Source organism: Gorilla gorilla, chromosome 18 (assembly GCF_029281585.2).
Source record: "Gorilla gorilla gorilla isolate KB3781 chromosome 18, NHGRI_mGorGor1-v2.1_pri, whole genome shotgun sequence".
In the NCBI taxonomy this organism is placed as follows: Eukaryota; Metazoa; Chordata; class Mammalia; order Primates; family Hominidae; genus Gorilla; species Gorilla gorilla.
Genome location: NC_073242.2, coordinates 86,829,168 through 86,846,282, shown reverse-complemented (window position 1 = coordinate 86,846,282; position 17,115 = coordinate 86,829,168). Strand labels below are relative to the sequence as shown.

Genomic DNA, 17,115 nt, shown 5'->3' with positions numbered 1-17,115 from the left:
AATCAGCACTCCTGGTTCCCTGGCATCCCCCAACCCACCAAGTTGTCCCTAAAAACTCTGCTCCCTGAATGCACGAATGCTCTGGGAGACTGATTTGAGTAATAACAAAACTCTGGTCTCCTACACAGCCTGCTCTGCGTGAATTGCTCTTTCTCTATTGCAATTCCCCAGTCTGAATCAGCTCTGTCTAGGCAGCTGGCAAGGTGAACCCCTTGGGTGGTTACAATCTGGGCACACTGCCTATGGGGTAGCCCTGCTCCACAAGGAGCAGTCCGTCTGCTGCTGCCGTACGCTGCCGCTTCAAGAAAAGTTGCCTCTAACACCACCAGCTTGCCCTTGAATTCTTTCCTGGAAAAAGCCACGAATCCTCACTGGCAAAGCCCTGATTTTGGGGCCTGCCCCTGCATCAAGAGCAACAAAATTGATAAACCTCTAACCAGATTGATCAGGAGAAAAAGAGAGAACACACAAACTACCAATATTAAGAATGAATGGGGTAATGTCACTAAAGACTCTAACGTATTAGAAGGAAAATAAGGAGCTATTTTGAACACTTTCATAACAATAAATTTGAAAACAAATGAAATGGACAAATTTCTTGAAAGATACAAACACCAAACCTCACTCAAAAAGAACTTGAGTCTTCCTATTGAATTTGTACCTTAAAATCCTTCCACAAAGAAAATTCCAGCCCCAGATGGCTTCACTTGTGAAGTCCAGCAAACGTACAAAGGAAATCATGCCAATTCTACAGAAACTCATCCAGAAAACTGAAGAAAAGGGAAACTTCCCAACTCATTCCATGAGGCCAGCATTACTGTGATACCAAAACCTGGCAAAGATATTCTAAGAAAACTACAGAACAATATCTCTCTTCAACAAAGATGCAGAAATTCTAAGCAAAATTTTCAGTTCGAAACCAATAATATATAAAAGATTTAACCATCACAATGAAATGAGGTTTATCCCAGGAATGCATGGTTAGTCTAACATTCAAAAATCAATCCAAGTAACTTACCATGTAGATAAACTATAAAAGAAAAATCATAATAATCTCAATAGACTCAGAAAAAGTATTTGACAAAAATCTAGCATCTATTTCTGAAAAAACTCTCAGCAAACTAGGACTGGAGAAAAACTTCCTTTATTTGATAACAGGAACCAATAAGAGAAACCTGTGGCTAATACTATACTTAATGGTATGAGACTAAATGCTCTCCGTAAGATCAGGAATAAACAGGTTTGCTTTCATCACTTCTGTTTAACATTTACTGATGATTCTAGCCAGTGTGATAAGGCAAGAAAAGCATCCAGATGGGAAAAGAAGTAAAACTGTTTTTATTCACAGATAACATAATTATCTGTATAAACATTGATGGAATCCACACAAAGGCTATTAGGCAAATAAGTGAATTTGGGAAGATTTCAGGATAGAAGATCAATATGTAAAAATCAACTGCATTTCTATTCACTAACAAAGAATAGTCAGAAGTTGAAATTTAAAAAAATCATAGCATCAAAAAGCGAAATATTTAGGAATAAATCTGACAAAAGATGTGCAAGAACTGTACACTGAAACCTACAAAATGTTGCTGACAGAAATTTTAAAAGACTTAAATAACTGAAGAGAGATACCAGGTTCATGGGTGAAAAATTCAATATTGTTAAGAAAACGGTCCTCTCTCAATTGATCTATGGATCCAGTATAATCTCAATCACAATCTTCTTTTCGGGGCCCGGGACAGTGGTTCAAGCCTGTAATCCCAGCACTTTTGGAGGCCAAGGTGGGTGGCTTGCTTGAGACCAACCTGGGCAACATTGCAAAACCCATTTTTTGTCTCTATAAAAAATACAAAAATTAGCTGGGCATAGTGGCACATGCCTGTAGTCTGTAGTCCCAGCTACTCGGGAGGCTGAGGTGGAAGAATTGCTTGAGTCCAGAGGTTGCAGTGAGCCGTGATTGCATCACTGCACTCCAGCCTGGTCAACAAAGGAAGACCCTGTCTCAAAAGATAAAAATCTTCTTTTGGGGTGATGAAAAAATTCTGGAATTAGATAGTGGTGATAGTTGCACAATCTTGTAAATATACTAAAAGCCACTAACGTGCACTTTAGTGGATATATGTTATGTCAATTACACCTCAATTTAAAAAAGGGGGGAACACAATCAGTCTAATTTACCAGTTAATAGAAGAAAAAATTATGATCATTTAATAGATGAAAAAAACATTTGATATAAACAAATTTTGTTTGATTAAAAAAAATAACCTGCTAGGGAACTGAGAAAGAAATCCCTTAGTTAAATAAAGGGTAGCTAGCTATAAAAACCCTACAGTCAAGATAAACATCATACAAATAGTGAAATGTTATGATACTAAGGCGTTACTTGTGAATCAGGACTGAGACAAGGATGTTCAGAATCCCCACTTCAATTTGACATTATACTGGATGTACTAACCAGAGAAATAAAACAAGAAAAAGAAATGAAAAAGTATAAGGATTAAAAATGAAGAAACAAAACGGCCATCATTCAGCTATAGAACTGATTGTATATGCAGAAAACCCCAAAGTCTTGACAGATTAATTTTTAAAATGAATAAGCAGGTTTAAAACTTACTGGATATGTGAAGTTTGCAAAAAGCAATTGCTTTTTTTTTTTTTTTTTTTTTTTTGAGACAGAGTCTTGCTTTGTTGCCCAGGCTGGAGTGCAGTGATGCAATATAGGCTCACTACAACCTCTGCCTCCTGGATTCAAGCAATTCTTCTGCCTCAGCCTCCCAAGTAGCTGGGATTACAGGTGCCCACCACCACACTTGGCTAGTTTTTGTATTTTTAGTAGAGACGGGGTTTCACCATGTTGGCCAGGCTGGTCTCGAACTCCTGACTTCAAATGATCCACCCTCCTCAGCCTCCCAAAGTGCTGGGATTACAGGTGTGAGCCCCCACACTCAGCCAAAAATCAATTGCCTTAAATAAAACCACAGTGCAATACCATTACATGTCCACTACAATAGCTAAAATGGAAAAGAAAGTATCCAGTATTGGCAAGGATGTGGATGGAGCTCTGAGAACCCTCATACATTGCTGGTGGGAGTGTAAATGGATGCAATCACTTGAGAAATCGGGCAGTATCTACTAAAACTGAGTATGTGCCCACCCTGTGACTCAGCAATTCCACCCCTCAGTAGTTACCCAACAGAAAGGTGTATATGTGTTCACTGAAATATATGTATACAAATGTTCATGGCGGCATTATTCAAAACAGTCCCAAACTGGACACAGTCTCAATGTGCAACTGTAGAAAGGACAAATAAGTTCTGGTGTATTCAAATAATGGAAAGTAATAAAAAATGAAAATGAACAAACCACACAAAAAGCCACAATGAATTTCATAAACATAATGAGTGAAGGAATCCAAGAGTAAGAGTATTGAATCACTGTGTGATTCAACTGATGTAAACTCCAAAAACAGATGAAACTAATGGATGTTGTTAGAAGTCAAGATAGTGCTTAACTCTGGGGACGATGGTAGGGTTGGTGGCCAGGAGGAGAAATGAGGGGGCTTCTAATGGTCCTGGCTACACAGGTGTGTTCAGTGTGTGATAATTCAATGGTATGTACACTTAGGATTGTGACCTCCTCTGTACCCTCTTGTAGGTGCGTGTGTGTACCAGTGCCACACACGTGAGTTAAAAATACATTTGGGGGAAGATAGTAATTGTGCAAAGGAACTTTCTGGGGTTTGGGCAATATTCTGTTTCTTGATCTGGGTGTAGGAAACCAAGGTGTGTTCAATTTGTGGAATTTCATTGAACTGTATGTATGCGTGGGATGAGTGTACTTTTCTGCATGTAGGTTACACTTCAATATAGAGTTTTTAAAAAATGCATTCAAACAATCCACATTTTAGAAGGATACACAAATCAGGAGAGACAATAATCGTATCAGAATGGTTATTCATGGGCAAGGGAGTGGGCCATGGAGACTCAGCTGTGGAGAAGGTTCAAAGCCCTCGTGGCCTGGTGTCCCGCTCTCCCCAAGGTCTGGCTGCCATTGCTTCCCTTTATTCCTATCACCTGCACTGTGCCTGCCACACCCACCCAGCTCCCCCTCCCTAGGCACCTTGCAGCAGTTCCAGCAATCCTGCATGTTGATCCAGTAGTTCTTGTGGTTCCACAGGCTTTCGATGCCCAGGAAGTGCTCATCCTGGGTGCTGTAGCTATGTCCTGTGAATGGGTCGATGAAGAAGTTCTCAGGCACCTCGCGCTTCCCCGATAGCACAAGGACCCAGGAGTGCACCCGCAGGCCGTGCAGGGCATCCGGCTTTGCCTTCTCCGCTTCCTGCCAAGGAAAGGTGGGTGACTACGAGTCAGATGGCTGGAAGAGGAGTGTCAGGGGCCCAGACATCTCCCTGGGACTGGGGAACCAGCAGGAGAGCTGAGTTCTGATGTAGACTGCACCATCAACCGGAGTGTGACGGCCCATCTCCCCTCCCATCACCCAACCACTGAGCCCATTTGTAAAATCAAAACAATGGGAGAGTCTGACTAGATCTGGTTTACAAATCGGACTCTTTGGGGCACTGGGCATCTGGGGGTTACCGGCTTTATATGTTATGACTTTGGGTGAGGTTTCATCCACAGAAAGGAAATGGGAGACCAAGTACCTTTCTTATCTGCCTCCCTCTGAGAGAACTGTGACTGTCTTGTTGTTCATTGTTACGTATAAATAGGTCTGGACCAGAAAAGAAGCTCAAGGAATACTCTATGGAAGGAAAGGAAAGAAGGGAGTGGGGAAAGAGGATTGGAGGAAGGATAGGAGTGTGGAGTTGGAAGAAGAGATGGGAGATGGGTGGGAGGATGGCTGGCAGGACGGATGAGAGGACTGATGGCAGGATAGATGGATAGGAGGATGCATGGGAGGAGAGAGGGGAGGATGGATGGATGGGAGGATGGGTGGATGGGAGGATGGATGGATGGGAGGATGAGTGAGACAATGGATGGATGGGAGAACAGTGCGTAGGAGGGTGGATGGATGGGAGGATGGACGGGTGGGAGGATGGGTTGGAGGAGAAATGGAAGGAAGGATGGATGGATTGGAGGATGGTGAGAGGATGGATGGGAGAATGGATGGGAGGATGGACGGATGGGAGGGTGGGTGGGAGGATGGATGGATGGGAGGATGGGTGGATGGGAGGATGGATGGATGGGAGGATGGGAGGATGGGTGGATGGGTGGATGGGAGGGTGGGAGGATGGATGGATGGAAGCATGGATGAGAGGATGGATGGATGGGAGGATGGATGGATAGGAGGATGGATGGGAGGAGAAATGGGAGGATGGATGGATGGGAGGATGAGTGGGACAATGGATGGATGGGAGAACAGTGGGTAGGAGGGTGGATGGATGGGAAGATGGACGGATGGGAGGATGGGTTGGAGGAGAAATGGAAGGAAGGATGGCTGGATCAGAGGATGGTGGGAGGATGGACGGGAGAATGGATGGGAGGATGGATGGTTGGGAGGATGGACGGATGGGAGGGTGGGTGGGAGGATGGATGGATGGGAGGATGGGTGGATGGGAGGATAGATGGATGAGAGGATGGGTGGATGGGAGGATGGGAGAATGGATGGATGGAAGCATGGATGAGAGGATGGATGGATGGGAGGATGGATGGATGGAAGGATGGATGGGAGGCAAAATGGGAGGATGGGTGGATGGGAGGATGGATGGGAGGATGGATGGATGGAAGGATGGATGGGAGGATGGATGGATGAGAGGATGGATGGGAGAATGGATGGATGGATGGGAGGATGAGTGGGATGATGGATGGATGGGAGAATAGGCGGGTAGGAGGGTGGATAGATGGGAGGATGGATGGATGGGAGGATGGATGGGAGGAGAAATGGGAGGATGGATGGATGGGAGGATGGATGGATGCGAGGATGGATGGGAGGAGAGATCAGAGGATGGATGGGAGGAGAGATTGGAGGGTGGATGGGAGGATGGATGGATGGGAGGATGATGGATGGGAGGATAAATGGGAGGATGGATGGATGGATGGGGAGATGGATGGATAGGAGGATGGATGGATGGAAGGATGGATGGGAGGAGAGATGGGAGAATGGATGGTTGGGAGGATGGATGGATGGGAGGTGGGTGGGAGGATGGATGGATGGGAGGATGGGTGGATGGGAGGATGGATGGATGGAAGGATGGGTAGGAGGATGGATGGATGGGAGATGGACAGATGGGAGGATGAATGGGAGGAGAGATCAGAGGATGGATGGGAGGATGGATGGATTGGCGAATGGGAGGATGGATGGGAGGAGAGATGGGAGGATGAATGGATGGGAGGGTGTATGCAGGTATATCCCCAGTAAGAGTGTAGAGCAAAGAGGACACCAGAGCTGCCTAGCATAGAATGGGCTGCCCCAGGCAGTACAGTGCCCTGATGTTAGGAGTCCATCATGAGAAGCTGGCTGACCACCAGTGGGAGATTCCTGCAGGGCCGGGTAGAGGTTGGGGATGATTGTGAGGTGGACCTAGTTGGGGGGTCCATACACACATCCCCTCCATGACCTGTGCCTCTTTTCCCATCCCTAGCAGTCCCTTCTCGATAGCTGAGCCCAGGGGATTCAGGGCTGAGGACCCACCATGAGGCGCTCCTCCTCCTCCCTCAGCCGCTTCTTCTCCTGGGCTCTGATCTCCTGCTGCTTCTTCACCTCTTGCTCCTGCTCAAACCTGCTGCACAGGTCCCTGGGGGGTTTGATGGTATACTTCTTAGGCAGCACCTTTTCCTCCTTCTTGATGGTCTGTCACCCAAAAGAGGAGGAAGGGTCAGTGGCCCTGCATCCCCCCTTTACATGTGCAACTCCAAGAGGTGAGACCCGCCCAGCCAGTCCCTCAGACCGGGGGATGGCAGCTACTCCTGTAGCCTGTGGCCTTTCTGGCCCTAAATGCAGCTCCAGCTCCGTGACCTCGGGAGGTCCTCTCATTTCTCTGAATCTCAGGTTCATGGTGTGAGAATAATAGGAACTTTCTCCCCAGCCTCTTTCTGAGAAGTAAAGACAGAAAAAATGCCGGATGGAGGTACCTGTCAGGGCCAGGAGCTCAGGAGGTGTGGCTTTCTCCTCTTCAATCCTCACCACCCATCCTAGCCATGACCTGGGTCTGATCCAGAAGTGGGGAGAACTGTCAGGAGTTGGATTTTTCAGATCTTGTCATCGGAGGGCCTCATATGTTGACTTTAACAGTTTGCTGGGCCAGGAAGGAGAAGAAACCGTGTGTGTGTGTGTGTGTGTGTGTGTGTGTGTGTGTGTGTACGCTTGTGTGTCTACAAATGTGTGCTAGGTGGCAAGAAGTATTCCCAGAAAAGAGCACTGCAGAGGCTGCAGAGGTGGGCCTGTGATAGTCATGAAGGAAAAATAGTGAATCTCCAGCGTTTCAAGTTAAACTGACTCAGTCCCCGAGTCTCCATTTTCCTGCTGTGTGACTTTGGCCACATTATGTTACCTTTTGATTTCATCAACATACTCATCTGTAACATAAAAGTGACAATATCTACCACAGTGGGCCATCGTGGGGAGCAATGAGCACAATGGACATGAAAGTGGATTTTAAACCCGAAAGTTCTCTGCATCTGTTTGTTATTGATATAATGTTAATCATTAAGCTTTGGGCTGAGCTGAGAGAGCTGAGATGCCTGGGTGGGAGCTCAGAGGCTTTTTTTTTTTTTTTTTTTTGGAGCCAGAGTATCCCTCTGTTGCCCAGGCTGGAGTGCAATGGTGCGATCTCAGCTCACTGCAACCTCCACCTTGCAGGTTCAAGCGATTCTCCTGGCTCAGCCTCCCGAGTAGCTGGGTTTACAGGCATGCACCACCACACCCAGCTAATTTTTATATTTTTAGTAGAGACAGGGTTTTGCCATGTTGGCCAGGCTGGTCTGGAACTCCTGGGCTCAAGTGGTCCACTTGCCTCAGCCTCCCAAAATGCTGAGATTACAGCCTCCCAAAATGAGCCACCGCGCCCAGCCAGAGGCTTTTGAAGCTCTTCTTGTGCCTCCCCTTCTGTCTCGCCCTTCTCCCACCAGAGCACCCACCCTGGGGTCCCTGGGTGCTCACCCAGGTATAACCCAGGTACACAGTGATCCTGCTGGGTGCCTCAGGTCCCTGGATCCCCATCTCCAAGCTGCGGACACCCACGGGAGCCTGACCCTGATCCCAGAGTCCTGGAATTAATCCACCTCATGAAGAGCATTTTCTGTCTGTAGCATGACTATTTTCTAAATGTAAAGAGATGCATTTGTGATTCTGATATTCATTCCAGAGTATTTCTTGTGTCTGTAGCAGCCTGTGGTCCTTATGGAGATCTTAATGAGCAGATCTAAAAACACAGCCACCAGCCACTGAACAGTTGGTGATTTTTTTTTTTTTTTTTTTGCTATTAAAAAGGGGCCTTGAGGGCCAGGCACGGTGGCTCATGCCTATAATCCCAGCACTTTGGAAGGCTGAGGCGGGAGGATTGCTTGAGTCCAGGAGTTCACGACCAGCCTGGACAACATAGTGAGAACCTATAAAAAACAAACAAAATTAGCTGGCCGTGGTGGTACACGCCTGTAGTCTCAGCTACTTGGGAGGCTGAGGCAGGAGGACAGCTTGAGTCCAGGAGGTTGAGGTTGCAGTGGGCCGAGATCATGCCACTGCACTCCAGCTTGAGTGACAGAGTAGAAGAGACCCTGTCTCAAAAAAAAAGCGGGGTGGTGGGGGGCTTTTTACCTTGGGAGTGTGGGACTGAGAACCAAATGTCTGTCCACTTGTCTGTTATTTTTTATTTATTTTATTTATTTTTTGAGATGGAGTCTTGCTCTGTCACCCAGGCTGGAGTGCAATGGCACAATCTCAGTTCACTGCAGCCTTTGCCTCCCGGGTTCAAGTGATTCTCCTGTCTCAGCCTCCTGAGTAACTGGGACTACAGGCACATGCCACCATGCCTGGCTAATTTTTTTGTATTTTTGATAGAGACAGGGTTTCGCCATGTTGGCCAGGCTGGTCTCGAACTCCTGACCTCAAGTGATTCGCTCGTCTTGGACTCCCAAAGTGCTGGGATTACAGGCGTGAGCCACCGCACCCGGCCTATTGTCTTATATAAAAATGGCTGGCTGGATTTTTGCATTATGCATTTTACCCTATCAAATGCATAGGGTAAATTTGGACTCATTTGACTTAAGATATGAGCTATGTGGCATTCATAAAATTTACCAAGCAGGGAGCATAGTAGCTGAAAACTGAGTTGCAACAGACAGAGAAGAACAACAGCCAGCTTGGAAAACTGGGCTGGATGTGTTAAGACACCGAGGACATAAATCACTGGTGGTTTGAAATATGAACTCCAGGGCAGCGGAAGGGCGGGTGGTGAGGGATCTGTGTCCGTGTGGCCAGGGCCGGGGATGAGGCGGCAGGGATGGACGTCTCTAAGGATGGCACGACAGCACCAGGAATGTTCATCCTTTGGGAAACCCAGGCAGCTCAAGCCCGACCATACCTCCTTGGGCTTCACAGTGAGTGGGCACACCTCCCGCGTCAGGTCCATGTGGCACAGGTCCAGCGAGCCGTAGCCGTTGACGCAGTAAGCATCATAGCCAGAGCCGATAAGCATGGAGCAGAGCAGCGTACTGAAGTCAAAGCAGTTCCCCTTCTGGTACTTGAGCACAGTGGTCGAGGAGTACAGGTGCGAGGGCTGGTCACAGTGGGATGGTCAGCACAGCTGGGGCCCTGCTGCCCCAGCCTGTCCTCCCCACCGGTCACAGCCCACCACCTGTCAGGGTGGGGAGCCAGGACCAATGCACAGGCTGGACCTGCTTTGGGCCCCTAACCCTTGTGGGGTCAGGGAGCCTGCTAAGAATGGAATGACAACCAGACGCCATGCCATTCACATTTGCCTGTCATTTGAAGGGGCTATGGACTTCCTGATAGGGGAAACCTTGTGGACTGTAGGAGTGTCTGATCTAATGCCCTCTGATTGGTAAGTTTACTGTTTTGCTCCAATGCTCCCCCTTCCTTCGATCCCCACCTTTCCTCCTCCTCCCTTTATCAGTTCTCCACTGTTGACCTTGCCCTTTCTTCCTCCCTCCCTCTATTCTGAAGGAGAAGCTGACGAAGTTGGTCAGAAGCCCAAAGATGGGGTTAGGGCCATGGGCAGCCAGGCCTCCCCTCTCTCTTTCCTGCACCGCTTGAAGCCATGGCAGGGAAGCTCTGAATGCAAAGGAGAAAAGAGGTGGGAACCAGAAGCCCAGGCTTGCTGTGTGTCCTCAGGCAAGTGGCTGTCTCTCTCTAGGCCTGTTTGCCCTTAGGGGCCCTGAGAGGCTGTACCCTGAGCCTGGCTGAGCTTCCTTTTCCCAGACCGTGCCTGACATCCCATTGAAGGAAATAATGTACACAGTGATCCGTTTCCAAGGCAAAGTGCCTTGAATAGGCTTAGGTCAGCAAACTACAAAAAACCCAGGATATACTATGCCCCTGCTTGAATAGCCAATGCCTGTTTGTCAGCCTTCTCCTTCCTCCCCCTTACCTACCGCCTTAGTTGCCGTCACTCAAACCAAAAAAGTTTAGCCTAAGATAAAAGTTTACCAGTCTGCAAAATAGCTCGCTTTGTCTGTTCTTATCAGCCTGCCCAGCTACTCAGGTCATAAGTCAAATACTTAAAGAGCCCCTGAGCTAACTAGGATTGCAATGCATTGTGGGTTGCAACAAAACGCTGCAAAACAACCCTAGAAAAAACACCTAAAGCCCCTGCCTAACAATCAATAGGCGATGTCTGGGAAGATTGTGACCCCATAGTACTCAGCCTGTGAGGAACCAGGGGAGGGACCTGCGCACTAGGGGATAAACTGCTTGTTAAAACTATGCTGGGTGTGTCTGCCTATCAGACACCCAATCTTGCAAGACCATCATTAAAAGTCTCACTTTCGCTGTTCTCCAGGTCTCTAAGTCCATTCTTTTTTTTTTTTTTTTTTTTTTTTTTGAGAGAGTTTTTTGAGAGTTTTGCTCTTACAACTCAGGCTAGAGTGCAGTGGCGCCATCTTGGCTCACTGCAACTTCCGCTTCCCAGGTTCAAGCAATTCTCCTGCCTCAGCCTCCCCAGTAGCTAGGATTACAGGCATGCGCCACCACGCCCTGCTAATTTTTGTATTTTTAGTAGAGACAGGGTTTCGCCATGTTGGTCAGGCTGGTCTCAAACTCCTGACCTTGTGATCCGCCCGCCTTGGCCTCCCAAAATGCTGGGATTACAGGCGTGAGCTACCACGCCCGGCCTCTAAGTCCATTCTTTGGGTTTGGATGGGTGAGTTTGTTTCTCACACCATCTTAGTCCTGGTGGGCTCAGGCATGCAGCCTGTGAGTGGTGCTTACCGGCTTGAGGGGGTCAGGCAGGGGCACCATGGTGAGGAAGTCGGAGACAAACTGGGCACAGCTGTCCCAGTTGTAGAGCTCGGGGTAGGGCATCAGTGTGGGCCGGAGGGTTGTGCTCACGAACTTCTGCAAGGAGAGAGATGGTGCCAGTGGGGTCAAGGCAATAAAAACTTGTGAGATCAGGCTTGGGGCCTTCCTTGAATCCACAGGGGTACCCTAGAGGCCTGAGCAAATGCAGGAGGCTAGGCCCACATGACCTGGGGTGGCAGAGCAGCCCTTGGCTGGGAAGGTGATGCCCAGATCTGGCACATGGCAGCCATCAGTGGCGCAGTGGCAATGACTGGGAGGCCCCTATCATGTCGCCAGCACCCAGAGACAGCACAAGCATATTCTGGATCTGGACTTTGAAGGGCTTTGAAGTTTTGCCGCCTTCAACCCCTAGGGCATTGTGGAGACACCTGAGGCCCAGAGCGGGCTTGAGAGCTGCCTGAGGTGACCCAGCAAGTCAGGGCTGAATGAGGAGATCACGTCTGTTTCCTGGGGTTCCTGGGAGCACTGTGCTCTCCTCCCAGGAGCGATGCTCTCCCTGGGGCCTACAGAGGTTCTGGGCTGGGGCCAGCTGGCGACCAGTACAGTCTGAAGCCTTAGAGGTCAGCCTGTCCAGGGAAGGACAGAGAAATAAGACAAATTGGACCAGGACAGGCATAAGAACCTAAGCTCTGGCTTTTTCCTTACAGCCCTGTGACCCAGAGCATGTCTCTGAGCCTTTCTGGGCCTCAGTTTCTCCATCTGTAGATGGAATGACATGGGATTCATCCAGAGGGTGGGAAACAGCTGCCCACGAGCTGACAGGGACCCACAGACCCGCTTTATTTGGCCCACGTGGCAATGTTTAGCATTTATGTCAGCTGCCAGCATTTAAAAACCAGAGACTCTCACACAAATCCCGAGTCTCCTCTTGATCAGGTAACCCCAGGCCTGCAGTTTCCCCGCAGCAATCAGCACCTGCCTCTTTAGGCGGGGGCATGGGGTCTCCAGACCACCACCGCCCTCCAGGGTAATCTGCACTGAGCCTGCTGAGGCCTGCTGGCGTTCGAGTTTATGTTGCCCCCAGACTAGAAGCGCTCTGGCCCATAGGAGGTCCGTGATTTGGCCCAGTGACCTTGGAGAAGCTGCCCCACTTCCCTGTGCCCTCTGCTCTCCAGCCCCAGGCTCCCCAGCCCTGCCCTCAACATGCCAGCCTTACGGGCACTTCACACTCGTTCAGGGGGTGCAGGAAGAGGGGCACACGGTCTGGGCACAGATGGCTGTACTGGCGGGAGAAGTTGTCTGCCACCTGCAGCAGGTGTTCCTCCTTGGGTGTGTTGGTTTTGTAGGAAACGGGCAGCTTGGAGATGTCAATAGTGTCCTTGGTAAAGGCCCTGTGTCACAACAGGGATGGCATTAGGGAAGCCATGCCTGGCACACAGAAGCCCTGGTTCCACTGAGTTGCCATTGGCTCTACCCCTTCCTCATTTAATCCTCACGGCTACTGAGAAGGCAGGTATCATTAACATCTGCACATTTTTATATATATTTAAGAGACAGGTCTTGCTCTGTTGCCCAGGCTGGAGTGTGATAGCACAATCATAGCTCACTGCAACCTTGAACTCCTGGGCTTAAGTGACCCTCCCACCTCAGCCTCCCAAGTAGCTGGGACTATAGACACCACCACACCTGGCTAATTTTTGTATTTTTTGTAGAGATGGGTGGGGGTCTTGCTATGTTGCCTGGGCTGGTCTCGAACTCCTGGCCTCAAGCGATCCTCCCACCTTTTCCTTCTAAAGTGCTGGGACTACAGATATGAGACACAGCGCCTGGCCAGCACCTGCACTTTTAGACAGATAAAGGCACTGAGGCACCGAGAGGCTGAGTGACTTGCCCAAGGTCACGCAGCTAGTTGGGAGAGCATGGACACTCGGCCCAGGCCATTTAAAAGCAGAAAGCCTTCACTCTTAACTGCCTCCCTCTATCTCCTGGTCAACCTGCCAGACCAGGCGCCACCACTCTGCCTGGGTCTCCCTGTGCCCAGCCCCAGTCTACCCTTGCCAGGGCCCCCACCCTGCCACACTCACGGGAGCTCTGCTGAGACAGTGATCTGGATCTCCGACAGCTTCTTCTCCAGGTCTCTGAGCGTCTCCTGCTTCAAGGTGGTTTCCTCCTTCCGCACCTCGACTGGCCTCATCATTTTCTCCATCCTCGCCCATTCAGCCCGCTCGGCCGCCTCCTCCCGCTCGGCCTCCTCCTCCTCCTCCACCTTCTCCCTCAGGACCTCCATTCTGGAGCGTCTCTGGCTGTCTGGAGATGGAATGTCTCTGTGGGGAAGGGTAAGTATACTCCATGGCCGACTGTCAGCCCAGGCAGGAGCCACCAACACCACCTGGGCATCCCCGGGAGGCCTGGGAGATGGTTTTGAGGAGGTGTCGAACACATAGGGAGTGATTCCCTCTTTGACTTCCTTTCAAACATGGAGAAAGTCTCTGTTTGGTGCTACCCCATCTGTAACACCTTTCTAATCCTGGCAAATATTCCTTTACAACAAAGACAAAGCAGGCCTCCGGTTGGAAGCCATCCTCAGGACAGGACAGGGAAAGGCACGTGTCGATTTGCTTTTAGTAGATTTGACAGTTATCTTTTTTTTTTAATTTTTTATTTTTTTGAGACAGGGTCTTGCTCTGTCACCCAGGCTTGGAGTGCAGTAGCATGATCATGGCTCACTGCAGCTTCAAACTCCCAGGCTCAAGCAATCCTCCCACCTCAGCCTCCCCAGTAGCTGAGACCACAGGTGCACACCATCACACCTGGCTATTTTTTTTTTTTTTGGTAGAGACAGGGTCTGGCTATGTTGCCCAGGCTCAAACTCCTGGCCTCAAGCGATCTTCCTGCTTTGGCCTCCCAAAGTGCTGGGATTACAGGCATGAGCCATTGTGCCAGCTGACAGTTATCAATGACAAGGACTGCGAATGCTGTGGGGATTACTATAGTATTGTCAAGTTTCCTATTTAAATAAATGAATTGGCTGGGTGCGGTGGCTCATGCCTGTGATCCCAGCACTTTGGGAGGCTGAGGCAGGTGGATCACTTGAGGTCAGAAGTTCGAGACCAGCCTGGCCAATATGGCAAAACCCCGTCTCTACTAAAAATACAAAAATTAGCCAGGCGTGGTGGCACACGCCTGTAATCCCAGCTACTCAGGAGTCTGAGGCAGGAGAATCACTTGAACCTGGGAGGTGGAGGTTGCAGTAAGTTGAGATCGCACCACTGCACTCTAGCCTGGGTGACAGAGTGAGACTCCATCTCAAATAAATAATAAACAAATAGACTGGTTTAAAGAAAATCCTAACAGTAAGGTGATATGGACTACAACCCACCCAAAAATGAAGATGGCAGGTGAATGATATCTCACCTGATCAAACTGGGAACCGAGGCACAGAGAGTGAAGGTGCCTGCACCAGGGCATACAAACAGGGAGTGGGGGATGGGGGTAACACAGCCTACTCTCTCTTGGCCAAGGCCTGTGTTGGCCCAGGGAACAGGCTTCATTCTGTGATCCACGCAGAGACGCCACATGTGCTCACCATATGTCCTGTGGTCACAGAGCAGAGCCTCACTGAGAGGGGACTGCTAGTCACCTACCCAAAGATCCAGTCTCCTCTTCTGTACGGCAGAACCCCAGTGGTGTAGGGGGCAGTAGTGTGCCTGGTTTGAATTGCTCAGCTTCCCAGATTCTCTTGCAGCTAGAGGTGGCCCTGTGATGTGACCCGGTTCTGGCCAATGAGATGTGGGCAGAAGTGATTGGGGAGCCCTCTGCCCTTCTCCTCCTCCCACCTGGAATGTGGAGATAAAGTGGGAGGTGGGGCAGCCAAGGCGAGACCATGAGGTGACCACACATGAGGGCTAAAGCTGCCTGCTACGGACGGCAGGGCCGAGAGACGGGGGAGCTGGGGTCCCCAGCGGTGCCACAGAGGCCTGGAGTGCCACCTCCAGCCTTTCCTTATATAAGAAACCTCAGCCTCTATGGGGGTCCCTGTTCCACACCGCCCAACGCCATCCCAGCTGATGCACTATCTGCAGCCTCCCAGCTGGGGTCTTTCCATTTCTGTCCTCGAACATCTGTTTTCCTTACGGCAAATGGGGGTCCAGAGATGAGGAAAACAAACGAAACCCACAGGACAAAGGGGGCGAGTAGTAAGGAAAAAAAGCAGAATACCCTTGACTTTCTAATCATCCCCCACTTCCCTGGGTGAAGCCAGGAGCAAGAGGGCAGAAGGCAGCAGCAGATAAAGGCTGGCCCCAATTTCCAACTCCACACCCACATGGGCCACCTCGGCCTCCTAGGGAGGTGAGTCCCTGGCCACCAGCCACGACTGAGCCTGGTTGGGGAAACCCTGGCTTTGCCAGTAGCTCCTGCTGGACCCTTGGGTCACTGTCTGCTCCTTTCTGTGCCTCAGTTTCTCTTTATAGTAGGAAGGGAGGGCAGATATTTTCTGTCCAATTCTGACATTCTGTGCTCTGGGACTCAGGAGGGAACGAATGCTCATCTGGCTGGAGGCCACCCAAGGCCCAGGTAGCCCAACACCATTCAGGACCCCAGATCCTCAGGGGAGAACCTCTAGCCAAGCAGCACTTCTCAGTGATCAGCTCCATTTGTTGGCCTCTTGGTCCCAGAGAGAATGAGCCCAGGAAGGGCAGTCATCACCATTACAAGGCACTTACAGTTTGCTGAATGCCTACTGTGTGTCAGACCTGTGCTGAGAGTTGTACGGAGATCATCTCACTTATCCTCTACTGACTCTATGAGGCAGATACTGAGGACACCCACTTTGCAGATGAGAAGATTGGGGCCCAGAGAGGTTAAGTGCACTGCTTAAGGTACAGCCAGTAAGTAGCAGGTCTGGGATTTGAACCCCTGTATTTCTGGTTGTGAAACCTGTGTGTCTCAGGCTGGAAGAGATATGAGATGGGGAAGTGATAGAAGGGATGGTGGGGGTGGGGGAGTGGTGGGCAAGGAAAGAAGTAGGTGAAGAGGAAGCTGACGTATCAGTCCCAGAACACCATCAGAGGCAGAGCTGGGGAGAAGAACCCACAGCACTTTATTCCCTACACAGGTGGCCTCTTCAGCTATAGCCCAGTGTGGGGAAGGCAGTCTTATCTCAAGGTTCCCTAGATTCTGCCCCAACCCACTGGCCCTTCCCTGCACCCCCTCTCCACCAGCAACTTCCTCCTCCCAACACACATAAACACACACACACACCCCACCAACAACTTCCCCAGAAAGATCAGGGCTGGAGGCCCCCAGGCAGAAGGGGGCCACCAGCCTCACCCTCTCCCTGCCAGACAGGGTCCAGCCACCCCAAGTCCCTTGCTCCCTCCTCACCCCTCCGAGGACAGCCTGCTCTAGCTGTTAGCCATCTCCATGGTAACAACCTGGGAAGCTGAACGCTGGTCCTGGGAGAGGAGGCTTCTGGGAAATGTAGTCTTCCCAGGTTGCATGGGTCCTTCTGCCAGCGGTGCACTGGTATAGTGGGGCATCAACTTGATAGTTGTTAAACTTTCCAACATTTTTGTGAAACACAGCCATTATTAAAAATTAAGAGGGCTGGGCACGGTGGCTCACACTTGTAATCCCAGCACTTTGGGAAGCCAAGGCGGGAGAATCCTTTGAGCCCAT

General features: G+C 49.9%; 1 protein-coding gene across 7 annotated transcripts in view; it reads right to left on the bottom strand.

The window, feature by feature from the left end:
• The window catches only part of DRC7 (dynein regulatory complex subunit 7), a 39,329-nt gene extending 22,450 nt beyond the window's left edge, over window positions 1-16,879 (bottom strand). For 2 of the 7 annotated variants that reach the window (XR_010131576.1, XM_055364405.2), the window contains exons 1-8: window positions 16,161-16,338; window positions 15,081-15,272; window positions 13,521-13,760; window positions 12,653-12,827; window positions 11,407-11,532; window positions 9,542-9,736; window positions 6,655-6,813; window positions 4,123-4,341 (exon numbers count right to left, since the gene is read on the bottom strand). Coding sequence is in view for 6 of the 7 variants with exons in the window: in XM_055364405.2 (XP_055220380.1) it covers window positions 4,123-4,341; window positions 6,655-6,813; window positions 9,542-9,736; window positions 11,407-11,532; window positions 12,653-12,827; window positions 13,521-13,723 (1,077 nt within the window). In the remaining variant the exon portion in view is untranslated. Of the gene's footprint in view, window positions 1-4,122; window positions 4,342-6,654; window positions 6,814-9,541; window positions 9,737-11,406; window positions 11,533-12,652; window positions 12,828-13,520; window positions 13,761-15,080; window positions 15,273-16,160; window positions 16,342-16,821 lie in introns of those variants that run through there. The other 5 variants (XM_019012303.4, XM_019012302.4, XM_019012305.4 and 2 more) reach the window with 5 other exon arrangements.
• Between the last annotated feature and the right edge of the window lie 236 nt (window positions 16,880-17,115).